The sequence below is a fragment of the Entelurus aequoreus genome, linkage group LG13 (assembly GCF_033978785.1).
Source record: "Entelurus aequoreus isolate RoL-2023_Sb linkage group LG13, RoL_Eaeq_v1.1, whole genome shotgun sequence".
Lineage (NCBI taxonomy): Eukaryota > Metazoa > Chordata > Actinopteri > Syngnathiformes > Syngnathidae > Entelurus > Entelurus aequoreus.
The window spans coordinates 6,389,231-6,417,116 of record NC_084743.1 but is presented as its reverse complement, the minus strand read 5'-3'; the positions used below and the strand labels follow the sequence as shown (position 1 = coordinate 6,417,116).

General features: G+C 40.7%; 1 protein-coding gene across 1 annotated transcript in view; it reads right to left on the bottom strand.

Moving 5' to 3' along the window:
• bcas3 (BCAS3 microtubule associated cell migration factor) overlaps positions 1–27,886 on the bottom strand; it is a 293,366-nt gene that overhangs the window by 251,892 nt on the left and 13,588 nt on the right. The window contains exons 6-7 of the mRNA XM_062067335.1: positions 8,412–8,493; positions 7,971–8,043 (exon numbers count right to left, since the gene is read on the bottom strand). Of these exons, the coding sequence (XP_061923319.1) occupies positions 7,971–8,043; positions 8,412–8,493 (155 nt within the window). The remainder of the gene's footprint in view (positions 1–7,970; positions 8,044–8,411; positions 8,494–27,886) is intronic.

Here is a 27,886-nt window from a genome sequence, read left to right as displayed (position 1 = left end):
TGTGTAGTGCATGTGTACTACATGGTTCCCTCTGGTCACACTAACATAGTTCCTATAACCTTGTCAATGACAGCACCACCTATGTGTAGTACATGTGTACTACATGGTTCCCTCTGGTCACACTAACATAGTTCCTATAACCTTGTCAATGACAGCACCACCTATGTGTAGTACATGTGTACTACATGGTTCCCTGTGGTCACACTAACATAGTTCCTATAACCTTGTCAATGACAGCACCACCTATGTGTAGTGCATGTGTACTACATGGTTCCCTGTGGTCACACTAACATAGTTCCTATAACCTTGTCAATGACAGCACCACCTATGTGTAGTGCATGTGTACTACATGGTTCCCTGTGGTCACACTAACATAGTTCCTATAACCTTGTCAATGACAGCACCACCTATGTGTAGTGCATGTGTACTACATGGTTCCCTGTGGTCACACTAACATAGTTCCTATAACCTTGTCAATGACAGCACCACCTATGTGTAGTACATGTGTACTACATGGTTCCCTCTGGTCACACTAACATAGTTCCTATAACCTTGTCAATGACAGCACCACCTATGTGTAGTGCATGTGTACTACATGGTTCCCTCTGGTCACACTAACATAGTTCCTATAACCTTGTCAATGACAGCACCACCTATGTGTAGTACACGTGTACTACATGGTTCCCTCTGGTCACACTAACATAGTTCCTATAACCTTGTCAATGACAGCACCACCTATGTGTAGTACATGTGTACTACATGGTTCCCTCTGGTCACACTAACATAGTTCCTATAACCTTGTCAATGACAGCACCACCTATGTGTAGTGCATGTGTACTACATGGTTCCCTCTGGTCACACTAACATAGTTCCTATAACCTTGTCAATGACAGCACCACCTATGTGTAGTACACGTGTACTACATGGTTCCCTGTGGTCACACTAACATAGTTCCTATAACCTTGTCAATGACAGCACCACCTATGTGTAGTACATGTGTACTACATGGTTCCCTCTGGTCACACTAACATAGTTCCTATAACCTTGTCAATGACAGCACCACCTATGTGTAGTGCATGTGTACTACATGGTTCCCTCTGGTCACACTAACATAGTTCCTATAACCTTGTCAATGACAGCACCACCTATGTGTAGTACACGTGTACTACATGGTTCCCTGTGGTCACACTAACATAGTTCCTATAACCTTGTCAATGACAGCACCACCTATGTGTAGTGCATGTGTACTACATGGTTCCCTCTGGTCACACTAACATAGTTCCTATAACCTTGTCAATGACAGCACCACCTATGTGTAGTACATGTGTACTACATGGTTCCCTCTGGTCACACTAACATAGTTCCTATAACCTTGTCAATGACAGCACCACCTATGTGTAGTACATGTGTACTACATGGTTCCCTGTGGTCACACTAACATAGTTCCTATAACCTTGTCAATGACAGCACCACCTATGTGTAGTGCATGTGTACTACATGGTTCCCTGTGGTCACACTAACATAGTTCCTATAACCTTGTCAATGACAGCACCACCTATGTGTAGTGCATGTGTACTACATGGTTCCCTGTGGTCACACTAACATAGTTCCTATAACCTTGTCAATGACAGCACCACCTATGTGTAGTGCATGTGTACTACATGGTTCCCTGTGGTCACACTAACATAGTTCCTATAACCTTGTCAATGACAGCACCACCTATGTGTAGTACATGTGTACTACATGGTTCCCTCTGGTCACACTAACATAGTTCCTATAACCTTGTCAATGACAGCACCACCTATGTGTAGTGCATGTGTACTACATGGTTCCCTGTGGTCACACTAACATAGTTCCTATAACCTTGTCAATGACAGCACCACCTATGTGTAGTGCATGTGTACTACATGGTTCCCTGTGGTCACACTAACATAGTTCCTATAACCTTGTCAATGACAGCACCACCTATGTGTAGTACATGTGTACTACATGGTTCCCTCTGGTCACACTAACATAGTTCCTATAACCTTGTCAATGACAGCACCACCTATGTGTAGTGCATGTGTACTACATGGTTCCCTCTGGTCACACTAACATAGTTCCTATAACCTTGTCAATGACAGCACCACCTATGTGTAGTACACGTGTACTACATGGTTCCCTGTGGTCACACTAACATAGTTCCTATAACCTTGTCAATGACAGCACCACCTATGTGTAGTACATGTGTACTACATGGTTCCCTCTGGTCACACTAACATAGTTCCTATAACCTTGTCAATGACAGCACCACCTATGTGTAGTGCATGTGTACTACATGGTTCCCTCTGGTCACACTAACATAGTTCCTATAACCTTGTCAATGACAGCACCACCTATGTGTAGTACACGTGTACTACATGGTTCCCTGTGGTCACACTAACATAGTTCCTATAACCTTGTCAATGACAGCACCACCTATGTGTAGTGCATGTGTACTACATGGTTCCCTCTGGTCACACTAACATAGTTCCTATAACCTTGTCAATGACAGCACCACCTATGTGTAGTACATGTGTACTACATGGTTCCCTCTGGTCACACTAACATAGTTCCTATAACCTTGTCAATGACAGCACCACCTATGTGTAGTACATGTGTACTACATGGTTCCCTGTGGTCACACTAACATAGTTCCTATAACCTTGTCAATGACAGCACCACCTATGTGTAGTGCATGTGTACTACATGGTTCCCTGTGGTCACACTAACATAGTTCCTATAACCTTGTCAATGACAGCACCACCTATGTGTAGTGCATGTGTACTACATGGTTCCCTGTGGTCACACTAACATAGTTCCTATAACCTTGTCAATGACAGCACCACCTATGTGTAGTGCATGTGTACTACATGGTTCCCTGTGGTCACACTAACATAGTTCCTATAACCTTGTCAATGACAGCACCACCTATGTGTAGTACATGTGTACTACATGGTTCCCTCTGGTCACACTAACATAGTTCCTATAACCTTGTCAATGACAGCACCACCTATGTGTAGTGCATGTGTACTACATGGTTCCCTGTGGTCACACTAACATAGTTCCTATAACCTTGTCAATGACAGCACCACCTATGTGTAGTGCATGTGTACTACATGGTTCCCTGTGGTCACACTAACATAGTTCCTATAACCTTGTCAATGACAGCACCACCTATGTGTAGTACATGTGTACTACATGGTTCCCTCTGGTCACACTAACATAGTTCCTATAACCTTGTCAATGACAGCACCACCTATGTGTAGTGCATGTGTACTACATGGTTCCCTCTGGTCACACTAACATAGTTCCTATAACCTTGTCAATGACAGCACCACCTATGTGTAGTACACGTGTACTACATGGTTCCCTGTGGTCACACTAACATAGTTCCTATAACCTTGTCAATGACAGCACCACCTATGTGTAGTGCATGTGTACTACATGGTTCCCTCTGGTCACACTAACATAGTTCCTATAACCTTGTCAATGACAGCACCACCTATGTGTAGTACATGTGTACTACATGGTTCCCTCTGGTCACACTAACATAGTTCCTATAACCTTGTCAATGACAGCACCACCTATGTGTAGTACATGTGTACTACATGGTTCCCTGTGGTCACACTAACATAGTTCCTATAACCTTGTCAATGACAGCACCACCTATGTGTAGTGCATGTGTACTACATGGTTCCCTGTGGTCACACTAACATAGTTCCTATAACCTTGTCAATGACAGCACCACCTATGTGTAGTGCATGTGTACTACATGGTTCCCTGTGGTCACACTAACATAGTTCCTATAACCTTGTCAATGACAGCACCACCTATGTGTAGTGCATGTGTACTACATGGTTCCCTGTGGTCACACTAACATAGTTCCTATAACCTTGTCAATGACAGCACCACCTATGTGTAGTACATGTGTACTACATGGTTCCCTCTGGTCACACTAACATAGTTCCTATAACCTTGTCAATGACAGCACCACCTATGTGTAGTGCATGTGTACTACATGGTTCCCTCTGGTCACACTAACATAGTTCCTATAACCTTGTCAATGACAGCACCACCTATGTGTAGTACACGTGTACTACATGGTTCCCTCTGGTCACACTAACATAGTTCCTATAACCTTGTCAATGACAGCACCACCTATGTGTAGTACACGTGTACTACATGGTTCCCTGTGGTCACACTAACATAGTTCCTATAACCTTGTCAATGACAGCACCACCTATGTGTAGTACATGTGTACTACATGGTTCCCTGTGGTCACACTAACATAGTTCCTATAACCTTGTCAATGACAGCACCACCTATGTGTAGTGCATGTGTACTACATGGTTCCCTCTGGTCACACTAACATAGTTCCTATAACCTTGTCAATGACAGCACCACCTATGTGTAGTACACGTGTACTACATGGTTCCCTCTGGTCACACTAACATAGTTCCTATAACCTTGTCAATGACAGCACCACCTATGTGTAGTACACGTGTACTACATGGTTCCCTGTGGTCACACTAACATAGTTCCTATAACCTTGTCAATGACAGCACCACCTATGTGTAGTACATGTGTACTACATGGTTCCCTGTGGTCACACTAACATAGTTCCTATAACCTTGTCAATGACAGCACCACCTATGTGTAGTGCATGTGTACTACATGGTTCCCTCTGGTCACACTAACATAGTTCCTATAACCTTGTCAATGACAGCACCACCTATGTGTAGTACACGTGTACTACATGGTTCCCTGTGGTCACACTAACATAGTTCCTATAACCTTGTCAATGACAGCACCACCTATGTGTAGTGCATGTGTACTACATGGTTCCCTGTGGTCACACTAACATAGTTCCTATAACCTTGTCAATGACAGCACCACCTATGTGTAGTGCATGTGTACTACATGGTTCCCTCTGGTCACACTAACATAGTTCCTATAACCTTGTCAATGACAGCACCACCTATGTGTAGTACACGTGTACTACATGGTTCCCTGTGGTCACACTAACATAGTTCCTATAACCTTGTCAATGACAGCACCACCTATGTGTAGTACATGTGTACTACATGGTTCCCTGTGGTCACACTAACATAGTTCCTATAACCTTGTCAATGACAGCACCACCTATGTGTAGTGCATGTGTACTACATGGTTCCCTGTGGTCACACTAACATAGTTCCTATAACCTTGTCAATGACAGCACCACCTATGTGTAGTGCATGTGTACTACATGGTTCCCTCTGGTCACACTAACATAGTTCCTATAACCTTGTCAATGACAGCACCACCTATGTGTAGTACATGTGTACTACATGGTTCCCTCTGGTCACACTAACATAGTTCCTATAACCTTGTCAATGACAGCACCACCTATGTGTAGTGCATGTGTACTACATGGTTCCCTCTGGTCACACTAACATAGTTCCTATAACCTTGTCAATGACAGCACCACCTATGTGTAGTACATGTGTACTACATGGTTCCCTCTGGTCACACTAACATAGTTCCTATAACCTTGTCAATGACAGCACCACCTATGTGTAGTGCATGTGTACTACATGGTTCCCTGTGGTCACACTAACATAGTTCCTATAACCTTGTCAATGACAGCACCACCTATGTGTAGTGCATGTGTACTACATGGTTCCCTCTGGTCACACTAACATAGTTCCTATAACCTTGTCAATGACAGCACCACCTATGTGTAGTACACGTGTACTACATGGTTCCCTGTGGTCACACTAACATAGTTCCTATAACCTTGTCAATGACAGCACCACCTATGTGTAGTACACGTGTACTACATGGTTCCCTACTGGTCACACTAACATAGTTCCTATAACCTTGTCAATGACAGCACCACCTATGTTAGTGCATGTGTACTACATGGTTCCCTGTGGTCACACTAACATAGTTCCTATAACCTTGTCAATGACAGCACCACCTATGTGTAGTGCATGTGTACTACATGGTTCCCTGTGGTCACACTAACATAGTTCATATAACCTTGTCAATGACAGCACCACCTATGTGTAGTACATGTGTACTACATGGTTCCCTGTGGTCACACTAACATAGTTCCTATAACCTTGTCAATGACAGCACCACCTATGTGTAGTGCATGTGTACTACATGGTTCCCTCTGGTCACACTAACATAGTTCCTATAACCTTGTCAATGACAGCACCACCTATGTGTAGTACATGTGTACTACATGGTTCCCTCTGGTCACACTAACATAGTTCCTATAACCTTGTCAATGACAGCACCACCTATGTGTAGTGCATGTGTACTACATGGTTCCCTCTGGTCACACTAACATAGTTCCTATAACCTTGTCAATGACAGCACCACCTATGTGTAGTACACGTGTACTACATGGTTCCCTGTGGTCACACTAACATAGTTCCTATAACCTTGTCAATGACAGCACCACCTATGTGTAGTACACGTGTACTACATGGTTCCCTGTGGTCACACTAACATAGTTCCTATAACCTTGTCAATGACAGCACCACCTATGTGTAGTGCATGTGTACTACATGGTTCCCTCTGGTCACACTAACATAGTTCCTATAACCTTGTCAATGACAGCACCACCTATGTGTAGTACACGTGTACTACATGGTTCCCTGTGGTCACACTAACATAGTTCCTATAACCTTGTCAATGACAGCACCACCTATGTGTAGTACATGTGTACTACATGGTTCCCTCTGGTCACACTAACATAGTTCCTATAACCTTGTCAATGACAGCACCACCTATGTGTAGTGCATGTGTACTACATGGTTCCCTGTGGTCACACTAACATAGTTCCTATAACCTTGTCAATGACAGCACCACCTATGTGTAGTGCATGTGTACTACATGGTTCCCTGTGGTCACACTAACATAGTTCATATAACCTTGTCAATGACAGCACCACCTATGTGTAGTACATGTGTACTACATGGTTCCCTGTGGTCACACTAACATAGTTCCTATAACCTTGTCAATGACAGCACCACCTATGTGTAGTACACGTGTACTACATGGTTCCCTGTGGTCACACTAACATAGTTCCTATAACCTTGTCAATGACAGCACCACCTATGTGTAGTACATGTGTACTACATGGTTCCCTGTGGTCACACTAACATAGTTCCTATAACCTTGTCAATGACAGCACCACCTATGTGTAGTGCATGTGTACTACATGGTTCCCTGTGGTCACACTAACATAGTTCCTATAACCTTGTCAATGACAGCACCACCTATGTGTAGTACATGTGTACTACATGGTTCCCTCTGGTCACACTAACATAGTTCCTATAACCTTGTCAATGACAGCACCACCTATGTGTAGTACACGTGTACTACATGGTTCCCTGTGGTCACACTAACATAGTTCCTATAACCTTGTCAATGACAGCACCACCTATGTGTAGTACACGTGTACTACATGGTTCCCTGTGGTCACACTAACATAGTTCCTATAACCTTGTCAATGACAGCACCACCTATGTGTAGTGCACGTGTACTACATGGTTCCCTGTGGTCACACTAACATAGTTCCTATAACCTTGTCAATGACAGCACCACCTATGTGTAGTACATGTGTACTACATGGTTCCCTGTGGTCACACTAACATAGTTCCTATAACCTTGTCAATGACAGCACCACCTATGTGTAGTACACGTGTACTACATGGTTCCCTGTGGTCACACTAACATAGTTCCTATAACCTTGTCAATGACAGCACCACCTATGTGTAGTACACGTGTACTACATGGTTCCCTGTGGTCACACTAACATAGTTCCTATAACCTTGTCAATGACAGCACCACCTATGTGTAGTGCACGTGTACTACATGGTTCCCTGTGGTCACACTAACATAGTTCCTATAACCTTGTCAGGTGAAACAAAGACATGGAATTAAAAACTCACCCTGAAGATCCTGTGCTCTTGCAAACTCCCAGCAGGGGTCTCTTGTCAGAGAAGATGTCCACTTCCAGAGGACCTGGAGGACAAGATCACACATTGCTGACATGTCTGCCTAGTCACGCATGTGTCCATGACTCGGACTCTGCATCCGGGGTCCACCCAAACATTACAGGAACTTTGCAAATCTGTATCGGATTTTGTAAAAATGTGTTTGCATGTTTGTCATTTTTATGTATACTATTGTACGTATAAAACATTTTGATAGTAGGCTAATACAGTCAATATGGACACTTACATGTGTTGCCTTCATTATAACACTTATATAAGACTTTTAAAGTCATTTTGATAGTAGGCTACATATGTCTCATGGGAAGTTGGACTAAAGTCTGCCTGAGAGCCTGTTGGTCCATCTTCAGGCAAGGTCGTGTTGGTAAAAAGACTTACCGATATGCGGGGCTGGCAAAATGCGAGCAGTTCTGACTGGACCGTGTCGCACAGAGAACAGTTCCTGGGCCTCTCCTGCCACCTGAAAATTAAGAACAGAGTCCACATTACAGACCACATACAACACCAATTAGTAAGTTAAGAACAGAGTCCACATTACAGACCACATACAACACCAATTAGTAAGTTAAGAACAGAGTCCACATTACATACCACATACAACACCAATTAGTAAGTTAAGAACAGAGTCCACATTACAGACCACATACAACACCAATTAGTAAGTTAAGAACAGAGTCCACATTACAGACCACATACAACACCAATTAGTAAGTTAAGAACAGAGTCCACATTACAGACCACATACAACACCAATTAGTAAGTTAAGAACAGAGTCCACATTACAGACCACATACAACACCAATTAGTAAGTTAAGAACAGAGTCCACATTACAGACCACATACAACACCAATTAGTAAGTTAAGAACAGAGTCCACATTACAGACCACAAACAACACCAATTAGTAAGTTAAGAACAGAGTCCACATTACAGACCACATACAACACCAATTAGTAAGTTAAGAACAGAGTCCACTTTACAGACCACATACAACACCAATTAGTAAGTAAAGAACAGAGTCCACGTTACAGACCACATACAACACCAATTAGTAAGTTAAGAACAGAGTCCATGTTACAGACCACATACAACACCAATTAGTAAGTTAAGAACAGAGTCCACATTACAGACCACATACAACACCAATTAGTAAGTTAAGAACAGAGTCCACGTTACAGACCACATACAACACCAATTAGTAAGTTAAGAACAGAGTCCACATTACAGACCACATACAACACCAATTAGTAAGTTAAGAACAGAGTCCACATTACAGACCACATACAACACCAATTAGTAAGTTAAGAACAGAGTCCACATTACAGACCACATACAACACCAATTAGTAAGTTAAGAACAGAGTCCACATTACAGACCACATACAACACCAATTAGTAAGTTAAGAACAGAGTCCACATTACAGACCACATACAACACCAATTAGTAAGTTAAGAACAGAGTCCACATTACAGACCACATACAACACCAATTAGTCAGTTAAGAACAGAGTCCACATTACAGACCACATACAACACCAATTAGTAAGTTAAGAACAGAGTCCACATTACAGACCACATACAACACCAATTAGTAAGTTAAGAACAGAGTCCACATTACAGACCACAAACAACACCAATTAGTAAGTTAAGAACAGAGTCCACATTACAGACCACATACAACACCAATTAGTAAGTTAAGAACAGAGTCCACTTTACAGACCACATACAACACCAATTAGTAAGTTAAGAACAGAGTCCACGTTACAGACCACATACAACACCAATTAGTAAGTTAAGAACAGAGTCCATGTTACAGACCACATACAACACCAATTAGTAAGTTAAGAACAGAGTCCACATTACAGACCACAAACAACACCAATTAGTAAGTTAAGAACAGAGTCCACTTTACAGACCACATACAACACCAATTAGTAAGTTAAGAACAGAGTCCACATTACAGACCACATACAACACCAATTAGTAAGTTAAGAACAGAGTCCACATTACAGACCACATACAACACCAATTAGTAAGTTAAGAACAGAGTCCACATTACATACCACATACAACACCAATTAGTAAGTTAAGAACAGAGTCCACATTACAGACCACATACAACACCAATTAGTAAGTTAAGAACAGAGTCCACATTACATACCACATACAACACCAATTAGTAAGTTAAGAACAGAGTCCACATTACAGACCACATACAACACCAATTAGTAAGTTAAGAACAGAGTCCACATTACATACCACATACAACACCAATTAGTAAGTTAAGAACAGAGTCCACATTACAGACCACATACAACACCAATTAGTAAGTTAAGAACAGAGTCCACATTACAGACCACAAACAACACCAATTAGTAAGTTAAGAACAGAGTCCACATTACAGACCACATACAACACCAATTAGTAAGTTAAGAACAGAGTCCACATTACAGACCACATACAACACCAATTAGTAAGTTAAGAACAGAGTCCACTTTACAGACCACATACAACACCAATTAGTAAGTTAAGAACAGAGTCCACGTTACAGACCACATACAACACCAATTAGTAAGTTAAGAACAGAGTCCACATTACAGACCACATACAACACCAATTAGTAAGTTAAGAACAGAGTCCACATTACAGACCACATACAACACCAATTAGTAAGTTAAGAACAGAGTCCACATTACAGACCACATACAACACCAATTAGTAAGTTAAGAACAGAGTCCACATTACAGACCACATACAACACCAATTAGTAAGTTAAGAACAGAGTCCACATTACAGACCACATACAACACCAATTAGTAAGTTAAGAACAGAGTCCACATTACAGACCACATACAACACCAATTAGTAAGTTAAGAACAGAGTCCACGTTACAGACCACAAACAACACCAATTAGTAAGTTAAGAACAGAGTCCACATTACAGACCACATACAACACCAATTAGTAAGTTAAGAACAGAGTCCACTTTGCAGACCACATACAACACCAATTAGTAAGTTAAGAACAGAGTCCACGTTACAGACCACATACAACACCAATTAGTAAGTTAAGAACAGAGTCCACATTACAGACCACAAACAACACCAATTAGTAAGTTAAGAACAGAGTCCACATTACAGACCACATACAACACCAATTAGTAAGTTAAGAACAGAGTCCACATTACAGACCACATACAACACCAATTAGTAAGTTAAGAACAGAGTCCACGTTACAGACCACATACAACACCAATTAGTAAGTTAAGAACAGAGTCCATGTTACAGACCACATACAACACCAATTAGTAAGTTAAGAACAGAGTCCACATTACAGACCACAAACAACACCAATTAGTAAGTTAAGAACAGAGTCCACATTACAGACCACATACAACACCAATTAGTAAGTTAAGAACAGAGTCCACGTTACAGACCACATACAACACCAATTAGTAAGTTAAGAACAGAGTCCACATTACAGACCACAAACAACACCAATTAGTAAGTTAAGAACAGAGTCCACATTACAGACCACATACAACACCAATTAGTAAGTTAAGAACAGAGTCCACGTTACAGACCACATACAACACCAATTAGTAAGTTAAGAACAGAGTCCACATTACAGACCACATACAACACCAATTAGTAAGTTAAGAACAGAGTCCACGTTACAGACCACATACAACACCAATTAGTAAGTTAAGAACAGAGTCCATGTTACAGACCACATACAACACCAATTAGTAAGTTAAGAACAGAGTCCACATTACAGACCACAAACAACACCAATTAGTAAGTTAAGAACAGAGTCCACATTACAGACCACATACAACACCAATTAGTAAGTTAAGAACAGAGTCCACATTACAGACCACATACAACACCAATTAGTAAGTTAAGAACAGAGTCCACATTACAGACCACAAACAACACCAATTAGTAAGTTAAGAACAGAGTCCACTTTACAGACCACATACAACACCAATTAGTAAGTTAAGAACAGAGTCCACATTACAGACCACATACAACACCAATTAGTAAGTTAAGAACAGAGTCCACATTACAGACCACATACAACACCAATTAGTAAGTTAAGAACAGAGTCCACGTTACAGACCACATATAGTACCAATTAGTAAGTTAAGAACAGAGTCCACTTTACAGACCACATACAACACCAATTAGTAAGTTAAGAACAGAGTCCACGTTACAGACCACATACAACACCAATTAGTAAGTTAAGAACAGAGTCCACTTTACAGACCACATACAACACCAATTAGTAAGTTAAGAACAGAGTCCACATTACAGACCACATACAACACCAATTAGTAAGTTAAGAACAGAGTCCACGTTACAGACCACATACAACACCAATTAGTAAGTTAAGAACAGAGTCCACGTTACAGACCACATACAACACCAATTAGTAAGTTAAGAACAGAGTCCATGTTACAGACCACATACAACACCAATTAGTAAGTTAAGAACAGAGTCCACATTACAGACCACAAACAACACCAATTAGTAAGTTAAGAACAGAGTCCACATTACAGACCACATACAACACCAATTAGTAAGTTAAGAACAGAGTCCACATTACAGACCACATACAACACCAATTAGTAAGTTAAGAACAGAGTCCACATTACAGACCACATACAACACCAATTAGTAAGTTAAGAACAGAGTCCACATTACAGACCACATACAACACCAATTAGTAAGTTAAGAACAGAGTCCACATTACAGACCACAAACAACACCAATTAGTAAGTTAAGAACAGAGTCCACGTTACAGACCACATACAACACCATTTAGTAAGTTAAGAACAGAGTCCACGTTACAGACCACATATAGTACCAATTAGTAAGTTAAGAACAGAGTCCACATTACAGACCACATACAACACCAATTAGTAAGTTAAGAACAGAGTCCACATTACAGACCACAAACAACACCAATTAGTAAGTTAAGAACAGAGTCCACATTACAGACCACAAACAACACCAATTAGTAAGTTAAGAACAGAGTCCACATTACAGACCACAAACAACACCAATTAGTAAGTTAAGAACAGAGTCCACGTTACAGACCACATACAACACCATTTAGTAAGTTAAGAACAGAGTCCACGTTACAGACCACATATAGTACCAATTAGTAAGTTAAGAACAGAGTCCACATTACAGACCACAAACAACACCAATTAGTAAGTTAAGAACAGAGTCCACGTTACAGACCACATACAACACCATTTAGTAAGTTAAGAACAGAGTCCACGTTACAGACCACATATAGTACCAATTAGTAACCACGTAGTGTTAGCATAAATGTCTGCTGACAACTGCAGATTCTTTCTGGTTCCTTCTATTTCCTCCCGTGGTGCAACAACATTAAACACAGTTGATTAAAAGAGTTTGAGTCCTCCAACTGAGATCGTACTCACACGAAGCCAAAAGGTCACTTCACACCTGAATTCCACCTCATTTACATAATAGAGTGCACTGATTGGTGTCCAAAAACGACCATTCCTTTTGGCATGACTTCTACTGAGACCAACTTTAATGTTCCCCACAACAAAGTGAAACCTCCATTTACAAAGCCTCCTATTTGAGTTATTCGTCAATCGTATACTTTATTAGTTCTTGAGGGGAAATTCAGATTTTCAGCACAATCCCATTCGAGAGCAGACAAACATTACAGGGAGATAGAACAGGATCAAACATTACAGGGAGACAGAACAGGATCGCTGACGGGTCAGACAACTTATTGGGCTCCTTAGAAAGGTGGGAAAAAAGTAAACGCTGTGGTGGGTAGGTCAGTCCCAGACTGGGCTCCAGGAGAGGGGGTCCAGACTGAGGAAACTCAATAGCCAAAAGCACACATAGGAATCCACAAGACTTGCAACAGAGGGGAGGGAGTGGGGGCTACAGAGGCAGGCTGCTACCATTAAAACTTGTTCCAGATACTCTACAGTAATAATATGCAATGGAGAGAAAAAACAAAATCAAAGCAGAAAAGCAAATATGGATGTGGAATAATTGTACAGGCCTAGTTGGACCATGGCCTGGGTGTGCACCAGTCAGTGGATCTGTGTGGTGTCAGACCATGGCCTGGGTGTGCACCAGTCAGTGGATCTGTGCGGTGTCAGACCATGGCCTGGGTGTGCACCAGTCAGTGGATCTGTGCGGTGTCAGACCATGGCCTGGGTGTGCACCAGTCAGTGGATCTGTGCGGTGTCAGACCATGGCCTGGGTGTGCACCAGTCATTGGATCTGTGCGGTGTCAGACCATGGCCTGGGTGTGCATCAGTCGGTGGATCTGTGCGGTGTCAGACCATGGCCTGGGTGTGCACCAGTCAGTGGATCTGTGCGGTGTCAGACCATGGCCTGGGTGTGCACCAGTCAGTGGATCTGTGCGGTGTCAGACCATGGCCTGGGTGTGCATCAGTCGGTGGATCTGTGCGGTGTCAGACCATGGCCTGGGTGTGCACCAGTCAGTGGATCTGTGCGGTGTCAGACCATGGCCTGGGTGTGCACCAGTCAGTGGATCTGTGCGGTGTCAGACCATGGCCTGGGTGTGCACCAGTCAGTGGATCTGTGCGGTGTCAGACCATGGCCTGGGTGTGCACCAGTCAGTGGATCTGTGCGGTGTCAGACCATGGCCTGGGTGTGCACCATTCGGTGGATCTGTGCGGTGTGGGCTGACGTAACAGCACATTGTTGTGAGTGCACAACGCCCCACTTTTGCCATTCTTTGATGCATTAAATTACAGCAAAAGCAGCATTATCACTTCATCAGCGCTTTAATCCGTTTGTTTAAGTCTTTAAACCTATCTGACGGGATGATCGCTCTTTTGCGCAGTTAGACCTTTGGGATTGACAGATTAAGGGACCTTTTTTCAAAGTGCTTGAGGTCCGACGGTGGTGGATTAACACGGAACAAGCAGGTTACACGAGCGCAGAGGCGGAGTAAGAGGATAGGACATGATTCCTGCGCAGGCAAATGGACATGCCACCAAGAATAATGGCATTTCCTGGATTAAAATGCATGATGATAATGCTCCTGGTTATTGTGCATTACCGGGCTGCTCATCTGCGACGCGGCTCCGCCCCCAACAATGCATCAATATGGCAAAGTGCTTCTTCATTATATTCATTTCTCCTGTTGCTCTGTTGTGTCCGTCTACTTTAATCTCTTCATCTAATGCTTTAAGCTGTGAACAAAGATCTGGGTCAGCCTCACAAGTGAACAAACCCACACAGGACGCCTCGGCAACAAGTGGGCTTTTGGAATTTTAGATGAAACATGTTGCAATCTGGGAGCTTGTCCAGTCACAAACATGGAGTGTCTGCTTAGCGTCAACAAGTGTGTTCAAAGTCACCTGAACATTCAAGCTGGTGTGGGAACTACACGCTCCAATGCTCAAGTGGAAGGGAAATGCTGACAGAATGTAGTAGGAAAGGAAGAATAGTTGGAATGGTTTGAATAGGTTGACAAGTTTGAATTTCCAGGAAAACTGGAATTTGGTTTGGAAGTTGTGAAAGTGTTAGTTAGAATGTCCAGGATGAGTGGAATGTGTTGATGTTGGAATGCTTTGAATAGCTTGAAAAATGTGGGAATTGTGCAACTTGGAAAAATGTCCCATTCATTTCAATGGGAACTTCCTGGAAATTTGGGGATTTTGGGAAAAGCGGGATTTTTTTTTAAATGATTAGGAGCATGAATGTCCTGAATTGGTTGGTGTTGGAATTGTTTAAATGGGTCAAGAAATGTTGAAGTAGGAACAGTTCTTTAATTGCAAAATGGTATTACGGAATTTCGGGAAAACCGGGAATTTTTCCAGTTCTTAAACCAACTTGTTTTTTTGTCCTGACTAAGAGGAATGTTTTGGTTGAAATGGCTTGAAAAATGTGAAAGGAGTCATCGCACTAAAAAAGGTTAGAAAGAAGGTTAGAAAAAAACAGGAACTCCTGGAAATTTCTTAAAAGTGGAAAAATGGTTGTTTGAATTTCCAGGATGAATTGAAAGTGTTGAAGGTGGAATGGTTTGAATCGCTTGAAAAATGTTGGAATTGTGGAAGTTTGAAAAATGGATAATTCATTTTGAATGGGGAAAATGTCCCTAAAAACTAGGAATTCTAGGAAATCTGGGATTTTTTTTTAAAATGTGGGAGTTGTGGAACTTTGAAGAACGTCCCATTCTTTTCAACGGGAATTTCATGGAAATTTGGGAATTTCGGGAAAAGCAGGAATTTTTTTGAAAATGCTAAAAAAAATGTGAACGTAGTACGAAAGTAAAAATAATTTGAATGTTGGAATGGTTTGAATGTTGAAGGGTTTGAATTTCCAGGAAAACTGGAATTAGGTTTGGAAGTTGTGAAAGTGTTAGTTAGAATGTCCAGGATGAGTGGAATGTGTTGATGTTGGAATGCTTTGAATAGCTTGAAAAATGTGGGAATTGTGCAACTTGGAAAAATGTCCCACTCATTTCAATGGGAACTTCCTGGAAAATTAGGAATTTTGGGAATAGCGGGATTTTTTTGGAAAATGATTATGAGCATGAATGTCCTGAATTGGTTGGTGTTGGAATTGTTTAAATGTTGAAGTAGTAACAGTTTTTTAATTGAAAAAGGGTATTACGGATTTTCGGAAAAAGCAGGAATTTTTCCAGTTTTTAAACCAACTTGTTTTTTTTGTCCTGACTAAGAGGAACGTTTTGAAGTGGGTTGAAAAATGTGAAAGGAGTCATCACACTAAAAAACATTGGAAAGAAGGTTAGAAAAAAACGGGAATTCCTGGAAATTTTTTGACCATGAAAAAATGGTTGTTTGAATTCCCAGGATGAATTGAATGTGTTGAAGGTGGAATGGTTTGAATTGCTTGAAAAATTTTGGAATTGTGGAAGTTTGAAAAATGGACATTTCATTTTGAATGGGGAAAATGTCCCTGAAAACTGGGAATTTTAGGAAATCCGGGATTTTTTGTATAATTGTTGAAAGGGAGCACAGGCGGAATATTTTGAAGTTGGAATGGTTTGAATTGGATAAAAATGTGGAAGTTGTGGAAATTTGAAAATGTTTCCCTTCTTTTCAATGGGAATTTCATGGAAATTTGTGAATTGTGGGAAAAGCTGGAATTTTTTTGAAAATGCTAATGTAGTGAATGTAGTACAAATGTAAGAAGTTTTTCGAATGTTGGAATGGTTTGAATAGGTTGACAAGTTTGAATTTCCAGGAAAACCGGAATTAGGTTTGGAAGTTGGGAAAGTGTTAGTTAGAATTTCCAGGATGAGTGGAATGTGTTGATGTTGAATAGCTTGAAAAATGTGGGAATTGTGCAACTTGGAAAAATGTCCGATTAATTTCTATTTGACTCTGATCTCTTCTATTCTTTACGTTCTACTTGTTGAAATTCACCACACACATTGGCTGACTTTGCAGAAAGTATCGGATTGGTATCGCCGATACCAGCCAGAAGCTGACTCCGTATCAGATGGGAAAGGACAGCGGTTTGTATCGTACATCTGTAGTTTGAGACAAGTTGGTCTTGGCCGCTGTTATTTAAAGTTGGGAAAGTTAGTAATAAGACAAAGATTTGCTCTCCTAAAGTAAAAACACAACTTGAGCTTGGACTTGACAACATAACAAATATTACAATATTCAACAAAACATCATCACTGCATTCATGTTGACTTTTGGAGCCGACTCAAACCGAGTCAAGGTTAAAGTGCACCAATGGACAAACTTGTATATTTGAGCCATGGTTGAAGTTTCTTCCACAGTGGTTACATGATGTAAGTACGTGTCACCTAACACTAGCTGTAACTTACATCCAGTGTTAGGTGACACGTACTTACAGTCGCTCACTACATGTCCGAAAAGGAGCAGGAAGAAGCCAAACCTATTTAAACCTAACATTTTTACATTTCACAGCAATAGCCAACACATTTGTTCACTTCCTGTTCTCAATTTGCAACACAATTTCAATCTATAAACATTAAAGTTCTCAATACATAATCAAGTAAGTTATGATTGACATAATCAGACATGTGATTTGGACTTAATGAAAAAGACTGAACATAAGCCAGAGGTCTGGTGGGGGGAGAAGGGAGGCAACGCCCGCCCGAAGCTCCTGGTTTTTTAGCAATTCAACATGCAAAAATTAGCACCAAAAAAAAAAAGCACAATTGAAAGATGTTTTAGTGTTTAAAGAATTTAAAAATGATCAACGGCTGACATAAATACATACCCATTCATCCAAATGAATCACTATGTTATTTAGCCACTACAGTAATTACAACTTGTGTTCACATCCACAGGAACCACATGGGTTAGCCTACTCTATACACTATTTACAACCTTACTAGTGTTCACTCCACAGCCACAGATGCTTCATCAACAAACCCCAAACCCAGTGAAGTTGGCACGTTGTGTAAATGGTAAATAAAAATCATTTTCAACTTATATTCAATTGAATAGACTGCAAAGACAAGATACTTAACGTTCAAACTGGAAAATGTTATTTCTTGCAAATATTAGCTCATTCGGAATTTGATGCCTGCAACATGTTTCAAAAAAGCTGGCACAAGTGGCAAAAAAGAGTGAGAAAGTTGAGGAATGCTCATCAAAGACTTATTTGGAACATCCCACAGGTGAACAGGCTAATTGGGAACAGGTGGGTGCCATGATTGGCTATAAAAGCAGCTTCCAGTCATTCACAAACAAGGACGGGGTGAGGGTCACCACTTTGTCAACAAATGCCTGAGCAAATTGTTGAACAACAACATTTCTCAACAAGGAATTGAGGGATTTCACCATCTACGCTCCGTAATATCATCAAAAGGTGCAGAGAATGTGGAGAAATCACTGCAGGTAAGCCATGATATTACACACCTTGGATCCCCCAGGCATCAAAAAGCCACATCAGTGTGTAAAGGATATCACCACATGGGCTCAGGTACACTTCAGAAAACCACTGTCAGTAACTACAGTTGGTCGCTACATCTGTAAGTGCAAGTTAAAACTCTACTATGCAAAGCCAAAGCCATTTATCAACAACACCCGGAAAGACTTGGCTGGGCCCGAGCTCATCTAAGATGGACTGATGCAAAGTGGAAAAGTCTTCTGTGGTCTGACGAGTCAGCATTTCAAATTGTTTTTGGAAACTGTGGACCAAAGAGGAAAAGAACCATCCGGACTGTTCTAGGGTGAAAGTGTAAAAAGAAGCATGTGTGATGGTATGGGGGTGTATTAGTGTGTGATGGTATGGGGGTGTATTAGTGTGTGATGGTATGGGGGTGTATTAGTGATTAGTGTGTGATGGTATGGTGGTGTATTATTGATTAGTGTGTGATGGTATGGGGGTGTATTAGTGTGTGATGGTATGGGGGTGTATTAGTGATTAGTGTGTGATGGTATGGGGGTGTATTAGTGATTAGTGTGTGATGGTATGGGGGTGTATTAGTGTGTGATGGTATGGGGGTGTATTAGTGATTAGTGTGTGATGGTATGGGGGTGTATTAGTGTGTGATGGTATGGGGGTGTATTAGTGTGTGATGGTATGGGGGTGTATTAGTGATTAGTGTGTGATGGTATGGGGGTGTATTAGTGTGTGATGGTATGGGGGTGTATTAGTGTGTGATGGTATGGGGGTGTATTAGTGTGTGATGGTATGGGGGTGTATTAGTGTGTGATGGTATGGGGGTGTATTAGTGTGTGATGGTATGGGGGTGTATTAGTGTGTGATGGTATGGGGGTGTATTAGTGTGTGATGGTATGGGGGTGTATTAGTGTGTGATGGTATGGGGGTGTATTAGTGTGTGATGGTATGGGGGTGTATTAGTGTGTGATGGTATGGGGGTGTATTAGTGGCCAAGACATGGGTAACTTACACATCTGTGAAGGCAGTAATTGTGTTGACATCCACAGGAACCACATGGGTTAGCCTACTCTATACAATATTTACAACCTTACTAGTGTTCCCTTCACAGCCACAGATGTAGTTATTGACATTATTTCACAGGACTTTGGCATATTTGCTTTGATGGCTCTGACATGAGCCTCCCTGGCAGATTTCTGAGCAGCTTGCATTTTCTTTGTTGTTTCTGCTTTAGTGGATTCTGCCTGGGACTTTATAGCCAATTTCTGTCTCTTTGACTCCACTTCTAACTGCTCCAAATGCAAAAATCATAAAGAGTACAAACAATGTTTATTCTATGAGCTGACTACCTTTATCTGAATAGCCGTTTGTGATTTATAGCATGAAATAGCAAATATCTTGTTGTTTATGTTTTGGAATGATTCAACTATTCAATGTTCAAAATATAAACTGTAGAAATAATGAACAAAATGTCAGCTACTGTCTTGTTGTAAAACAGCAATGAAAATGAAATGTAGCATTTAGACAGGCAATACTGTAGCAAACATGTCTGCCACATGTAGCATTTGGGATGTCTGTTGTGATGTCACTTCCTGGTTCCATGACCCGCCCTATCTTGCCTGGGATTGGCCTGTCCCTAATGTTTTGCCCTAATCTTAACCAATGGTGACTCATCATAGTAAACAATCATGGATGTTCTTATACGTAAACCAACCAATCATCATTGATGTATAGTTTGTCCCCTGCCCGTGTAGATGCTTCACTACGTAGCTTCCATTTTTAACTTCATCATTTTGTATGGAAAACCCTCGTTTTTACCACTGGATGATGAAAAACTGTACTCATTACGGGACAACTTAGTTGTTGGCAGGTGTGGCAAAGAGACGGATCAAGATTTGAACACACATTGTCGGTCGGGGAAAACGGAAAATACCGTATTTTCCGCACCATAGGGCGCACCGGATTATAAGGCGATGAGCGGGTCCAGTCAGGTTTGTTTTCATACAAAAGGTGCACCGGATTATAAGGCGCATTAAAGGAATTATATTATTATGATTTTTTTCTAAATGTAAAAGACTTCCTTGTGGTCTACATAACATGTAATGGTGCTTCTTTGCTCAAAATGTTGTGTGAAAAACCATCCGACTGGAACCCTTAATAACTAAAGTTCCTTGGGTGAATAATGTAAACTCACTACACCGGTATGTTTTAGCACTTTCATGGTGAGTTTACTGACAGATATAAGTACGAACTTTACACTACTTTATATTAGAAATGGCAACAGTGGAAGATGAATGTCACATAACAAGAAGATAGAGAAGGTAAGAAAAGTTGCTTTGGCATAATATTGTGAAACAAAACGCCAGATAATATGTCTGCTAATGGGTGCCATTGTGCGGTCCTCACACACACCATAGTAATACTTGTATCTCTGACTACGGTAGACGTAATGGCCGACGATCCATCAAGCGGTGCGGCTTCAAAGTCCTACTAAAACATTTGGACAGATGTTTGAGTGCTGTGTGTAATGTTCTTTATTTTCAATGGAACATTTAAAGTTTTGGTGTTGTTTACTGTCGTCATATTGCAGTCTACACGTATTTCTTATGTGTGACTGCCATCTACTGGTAACACTTATCATTACACCATGTACCAAATAAAATTGCTTCGAGGTCGGTAAGCACAACCAGAATTATTACGTACATTAGGCGCACCGGGTTATAAGGCGCAATGTCGAGTTTTGAGAAAATGAAAGGATTTTTTTATTTATTTTTTTTTAATTTTTAAAAAAAATATATTTAAAAAAAAAAAAAAAAAAAAATAAGTGCGCCTTGTAGTCTGAAAAATACGGTTAATGTTTATATTTTTACAGAGGTAAAAAAGGCACATTTCCGTCTGTAGACGGAAAAATCACAAGCCTGCATAATGAAATGAATAAAATAATATTTTTAATAAGTTTCAAGATGTTCAGCAGGATTTTTCTTTTGTGTATTTTGTAACCACTTTGATTGAACAGCTCCTTAAGTGGATCACTTTAAGAGATGGTTTACTAATCTACTCCAATTCACTGTCACATACTGATATGTTAAAGGTTTTAACTAGAGATGTCCGATAATATCGGCCTGCCGATATTATCGGCCGATAAATGCGTTAAAATGTAATATCGGAAATTATCGGTATCGGTCTTTTTATTATCTGTATCGTTTTTTGTTTTTTTTACACTCATTCACACAAAAGGGTTGTTTCTTTCTGTTATTAATATTCTGGTTCCTACATTATATATCAATATATATCAATACAGTCTGCAAGGGATACAGTCCGTAAGCACACATGATTGTGCGTGCTGCTGCTCCACTAATAGTACTAACCTTTAACAGTTAATTTGACTAATTTTCATTAATTACTAGTTTCAATGTAACTGATTTTATATTGTTTTACTTTTTTTTTATTCAAGAAAATGTTTTTAATTTATTTATCTTATTTTATTTTATTATTATTATTTTTTAAAGTACCTTATCTTCACCATACCTGGTTGTCCAAATTAGGCATAATTATGTGTTAATTCCACAACTGCATATATCGGTTGATATCGGTATCTGTAATTAAAGAGTTGGACAATATTGGAATATCGGATATCGGCAAAAAGCCATTATCGGACATCCCTAGTTTTAACCTTGTACGTGCATACAATACTATATGTTTGATTTCATAAATAAAGGGTTTGTATGTTCTCTTTATCCAACATGATGTATTATTAGAACTGATCTTTTGTGTGACACAGTTAGTGAATGAAGTGTACTTTTGTGATTATTTACCATATTTCTGCACAATAAGTCAGATATGTAACATTGGCAAAGTGATTTTTGGTCCACAACATAATTTGCTTTATTCATTATTGACGTGTTTCTTACCACCTTGTCTTGTATATTTGAATGAGATTCCCATTTCATTTTGTCATCCATTTTAACTCCCAAAAATTGGATTTATTTTACTCTTTCAATTTCTAATTAGGAAAAAACACCTTCAAAATAAAAGCATTGTTTTGATGCGCACACAACTAAAAAAAGTGATTGTATTTTGCAGGGTCAGGTCAGGGCCAAGCAAAGGCCCAGGTCAAAGTCTGCAGTTTTACCTTTGCCCGGGTCTGATCTCTCCACAAGTCAAACACAGCTTGTGGACACCTGGCTGCGTGTTTCAGTGATGGCAATGATTGACAGCTGTCATTTTGACAAATCATCAGGCCAGACAGTAGCGTGGCAAGAAGTAGTTCCTCTCATCTCAACACCTAAGCAGACAAAGACTTGGCCTCCTTTCAAGTGTCAGCAGATGAGGTGTGCACCGTGTCCTGGGCCATTACACCAGGTGTCGCCTCGCCAACGCTCATAAATACTTTAGTGAGCGCCACCTCTAGACCCCTTGACAAGACCACCCCAGTACCATCTACACACAAACTATCAACTGCACTAAGACTGTCAGATTCTTCGGATAATTCCATAGTTGACAGTCATTATTGTTCTAAAAAGTTTCTACATGACATGTGTTCTTTCTACATGTTCTATACAAACATGACTGTGTCCTTAGAACCTACACTCTTAGAGATCCTTCTATAGCAGGTGCTCCTATGGTGCGTTCAAGGACCGCTGGACAGAGTAGGACGCAACACCTGACAGATTCTATTTGTTTGCACACTTTTCATTGAAACAAGTGCGGCAGTACAAAGCAACATTCAAAACAATAAAAGCTGAGTCATCAAAAGACATGAAGCACAATCTGTGAAGCATAAGAAACAAAACATGCAAAATAGTTCCGGTTCTAACAGCGTGTCTATTTATTGGAAACATAATAACTGGGTCAAAAGATTTCAGTGGATCTCACCTGGCTGACAAGTCAACTCTAGAACCACACAGACTATGTTAAGTTCATGAAACATCTGGTACCTTGAACTCACCTGGCTAACAAGTCTACTCTAGAACCACACAGACTATCTTTATTTGAAACACAATAACTGGGTCAAAAGATTTCAGTGGATCTCACCTGACTGACAAGTCTACTCTAGAACCACACAGACTATCTTTATTTGAAACATAATAACTGGGTCAAAAGATTTCAGTGGAACTCACCTGGCTAACAAGTCTACTCTAGAACCACACAGACTATCTTTATTTGAAACATAATAACTGGGTCAAAAGATTTCAGTGGATCTCACCTGACTGACAAGTCTACTCTAGAACCACACAGACTATCTTTATTTGAAACACAATAACTGGGTCAAAAGATTTCAGTGGATCTCACCTGACTGACAAGTCTACTCTAGAACCACACAGACTATCTTTATTTGAAACATAATAACTGGGTCAAAAGATTTCAGTGGAACTCACCTGGCTAACAAGTCTACTCTAGAACCACACAGACTATCTTTATTTGAAACATAATAACTGGGTCAAAAGATTTCAGTGGAACTCACCTGGCTAACAAATCTACTCTAGAACCACACGGTCAATAAAACATCTGGTACCTGGAACTCACCTGACTAACAAGTCTACTCTAGAACCACACAGTCAATGAAACGTCTGGTACCTGGAACTTACCTGGCTAACAAGTCTACTATAGAACCACACACTCAATGAAACATCTGGTACCTGGAACCCACCTGACTAACAAGTCTACTGTAGAACCACACAGTTCATGAAACATCTGGTACCTGGAATTTACCTGGCTGACAAGTCTACTCTAGAACCACACAGACTATCTTTATTTGAAACATAATAACTGGGTCAAAAGATTTCAGTGGAACTCACCTGGCTAACAAGTCTACTCTAGAACCACACAGTCAATGAAACATCAGGTATCTGGAACTCACCTGACTAATAAGTCTACTCTAGAACCACACAGTCAATGAAACATCTGGTACCTGGAACTCACCTGACTCACAAGTCTACTCTAGAACCACACAGTCAATGAAACATCTGCTACCTGGAACTCACCTGACTAACAAGTCTATTGTAGAACCACACAGTTCATGAAACATCTGGTACCTGGAATTTACCTGACTAACAAGTCTACTCTAGAACCACACACTCAATGAAACATCTGGTACCTGGAACCCACCTGACTAACAAGTCTACTGTAGAACCACACAGTTCATGAAACATCTGGTACCTGGAATTTACCTGACTGACAAGTCTACTCTAGAACCACACAGACTATCTTTATTTGAAACATATAATAACTGGTTCAAAAGATTTCAGTGGATCTCACCTGGCTGACAAGTCTACTCTAGAACCACACAGACTATCTTTATTTGAAACATAATAACTGGGTCAAAAGATTTCAGTGGAACTCACCTGGCTAACAAGTCTACTCTAGAACCACACGGTCAATGAAACATCTGGTACCTGGAACTCACCTGACTAACAAGTCTACTCTAGAACCACACAGTCAATGAAACGTCTGGTACCTGGAACTTACCTGGCTAACAAGTCTACTCTAGAACCACACACTCAATGAAACATCTGGTACCTGGAACTCACCTGACTAACAAGTCTACTGTAGAACCACACAGTTCATGAAACATCTGGTACCTGGAATTTACCTGGCTGACAAGTCTACTCTAGAACCACACACTCAATGAAACATCTGGTACCTGGAACCCACCTGACTAACAAGTCTACTGTAGAACCACACAGTTCATGAAACATCTGGTACCTGGAATTTACCTGGCTGACAAGTCTACTCTAGAACCACACAGACTATCTTTATTTGAAACATATAATAACTGGTTCAAAAGATTTCAGTGGATCTCACCTGGCTGACAAGTCTACTCTAGAACCACACAGACTATCTTTATTTGAAACATAATAACTGGGTCAAAAGATTTCAGTGGAACTCACCTGGCTAACAAGTCTACTCTAGAACCACACGGTCAATGAAACATCTGGTACCTGGAACTCACCTGACTAACAAGTCTACTCTAGAACCACACAGTCAATGAAACGTCTGGTACCTGGAACTTACCTGGCTAACAAGTCTACTATAGAACCACACACTCAATGAAACATCTGGTACCTGGAACCCACCTGACTAACAAGTCTACTGTAGAACCACACAGTTCATGAAACATCTGGTACCTGGAATTTACCTGGCTGACAAGTCTACTCTAGAACCACACAGACTATCTTTATTTGAAACATAATAACTGGGTCAAAAGATTTCAGTGGAACTCACCTGGCTAACAAGTCTACTCTAGAACCACACAGTCAATGAAACATCTGGTATCTGGAACTCACCTGACTAATAAGTCTACTCTAGAACCACACAGTCAATGAAACATCTGGTACCTGGAACTCACCTGACTCACAAGTCTAATCTAGAACCACACAGTCAATGAAACATCTGCTACCTGGAACTCACCTGACTAACAAGTCTATTGTAGAACCACACAGTTCATGAAACATCTGGTACCTGGAATTTACCTGACTAACAAGTCTACTCTAGAACCACACACTCAATGAAACATCTGGTACCTGGAACCCACCTGACTAACAAGTCTACTGTAGAACCACACAGTTCATGAAACATCTGGTACCTGGAATTTACCTGACTGACAAGTCTACTCTAGAACCACACAGACTATCTTTCTTTCAAACATATAATAACTGGTTCAAAAGATTTCAGTGGATCTCACCTGGCTGACAAGTCTACTCTAGAACCACACAGACTATCTTTATTTGAAACATAATAACTGGGTCAAAAGATTTCAGTGGAACTCACCTGGCTAACAAGTCTACTCTAGAACCACACGGTCAATGAAACATCTGGTACCTGGAACTCACCTGACTAACAAGTCTACTCTAGAACCACACAGTCAATGAAACGTCTGGTACCTGGAACTTACCTGGCTAACAAGTCTACTCTAGAACCACACACTCAATGAAACATCTGGTACCTGGAACTCACCTGACTAACAAGTCTACTGTAGAACCACACAGTTCATGAAACATCTGGTACCTGGAATTTACCTGGCTGACAAGTCTACTCTAGAACCACACACTCAATGAAACATCTGGTACCTGGAACCCACCTGACTAACAAGTCTACTGTAGAACCACACAGTTCATGAAACATCTGGTACCTGGAATTTACCTGGCTGACAAGTCTACTCTAGAACCACACACTCAATGAAACATCTGGTACCTGGAACCCACCTGACTAACAAGTCTACTGTAGAACCACACAGTTCATGAAACATCTGGTACCTGGAATTTACCTGGCTGACAAGTCTACTCTAGAACCACACAGACTATCTTTATTTGAAACATAATAACTGGGTCAAAAGATTTCAGTGGAACTCACCTGGCTAACAAGTCTACTCTAGAACCACACGGTCAATGAAACATCTGGTACCTGGAACTCACCTGACTAACAAGTCTACTCTAGAACCACACAGTCAATGAAACGTCTGGTACCTGGAACTTACCTGGCTAACAAGTCTACTATAGAACCACACACTCAATGAAACATCTGGTACCTGGAACCCACCTGATTAACAAGTCTACTGTAGAACCACACAGTTCATGAAACATCTGGTACCTGGAATTTACCCGGCTAACAAGTCTACTCTAGAACCACACAGTCAATGAAACATCTGGTACCTGGAATTTACCTGGCTGACAAGTCTACTCTAGAACCACACAGACTATCTTTATTTGAAACATAATAACTGGGTCAAAAGATTTCAGTGGAACTCACCTGGCTAACAAGTCTACTCTAGAACCACACAGTCAATGAAACATCGGGTACCTGGAACTCACCTGACTAATAAGTCTACTCTAGAACCACACAGTCCATGAAACATCTGGTACCTGGAACTCACCTGACTCACAAGTCTACTCTAGAACCACACAGTCAATGAAACATCTTCTACCTGGAACTCACCTGACTAACAAGTCTACTGTAGAACCACACAGT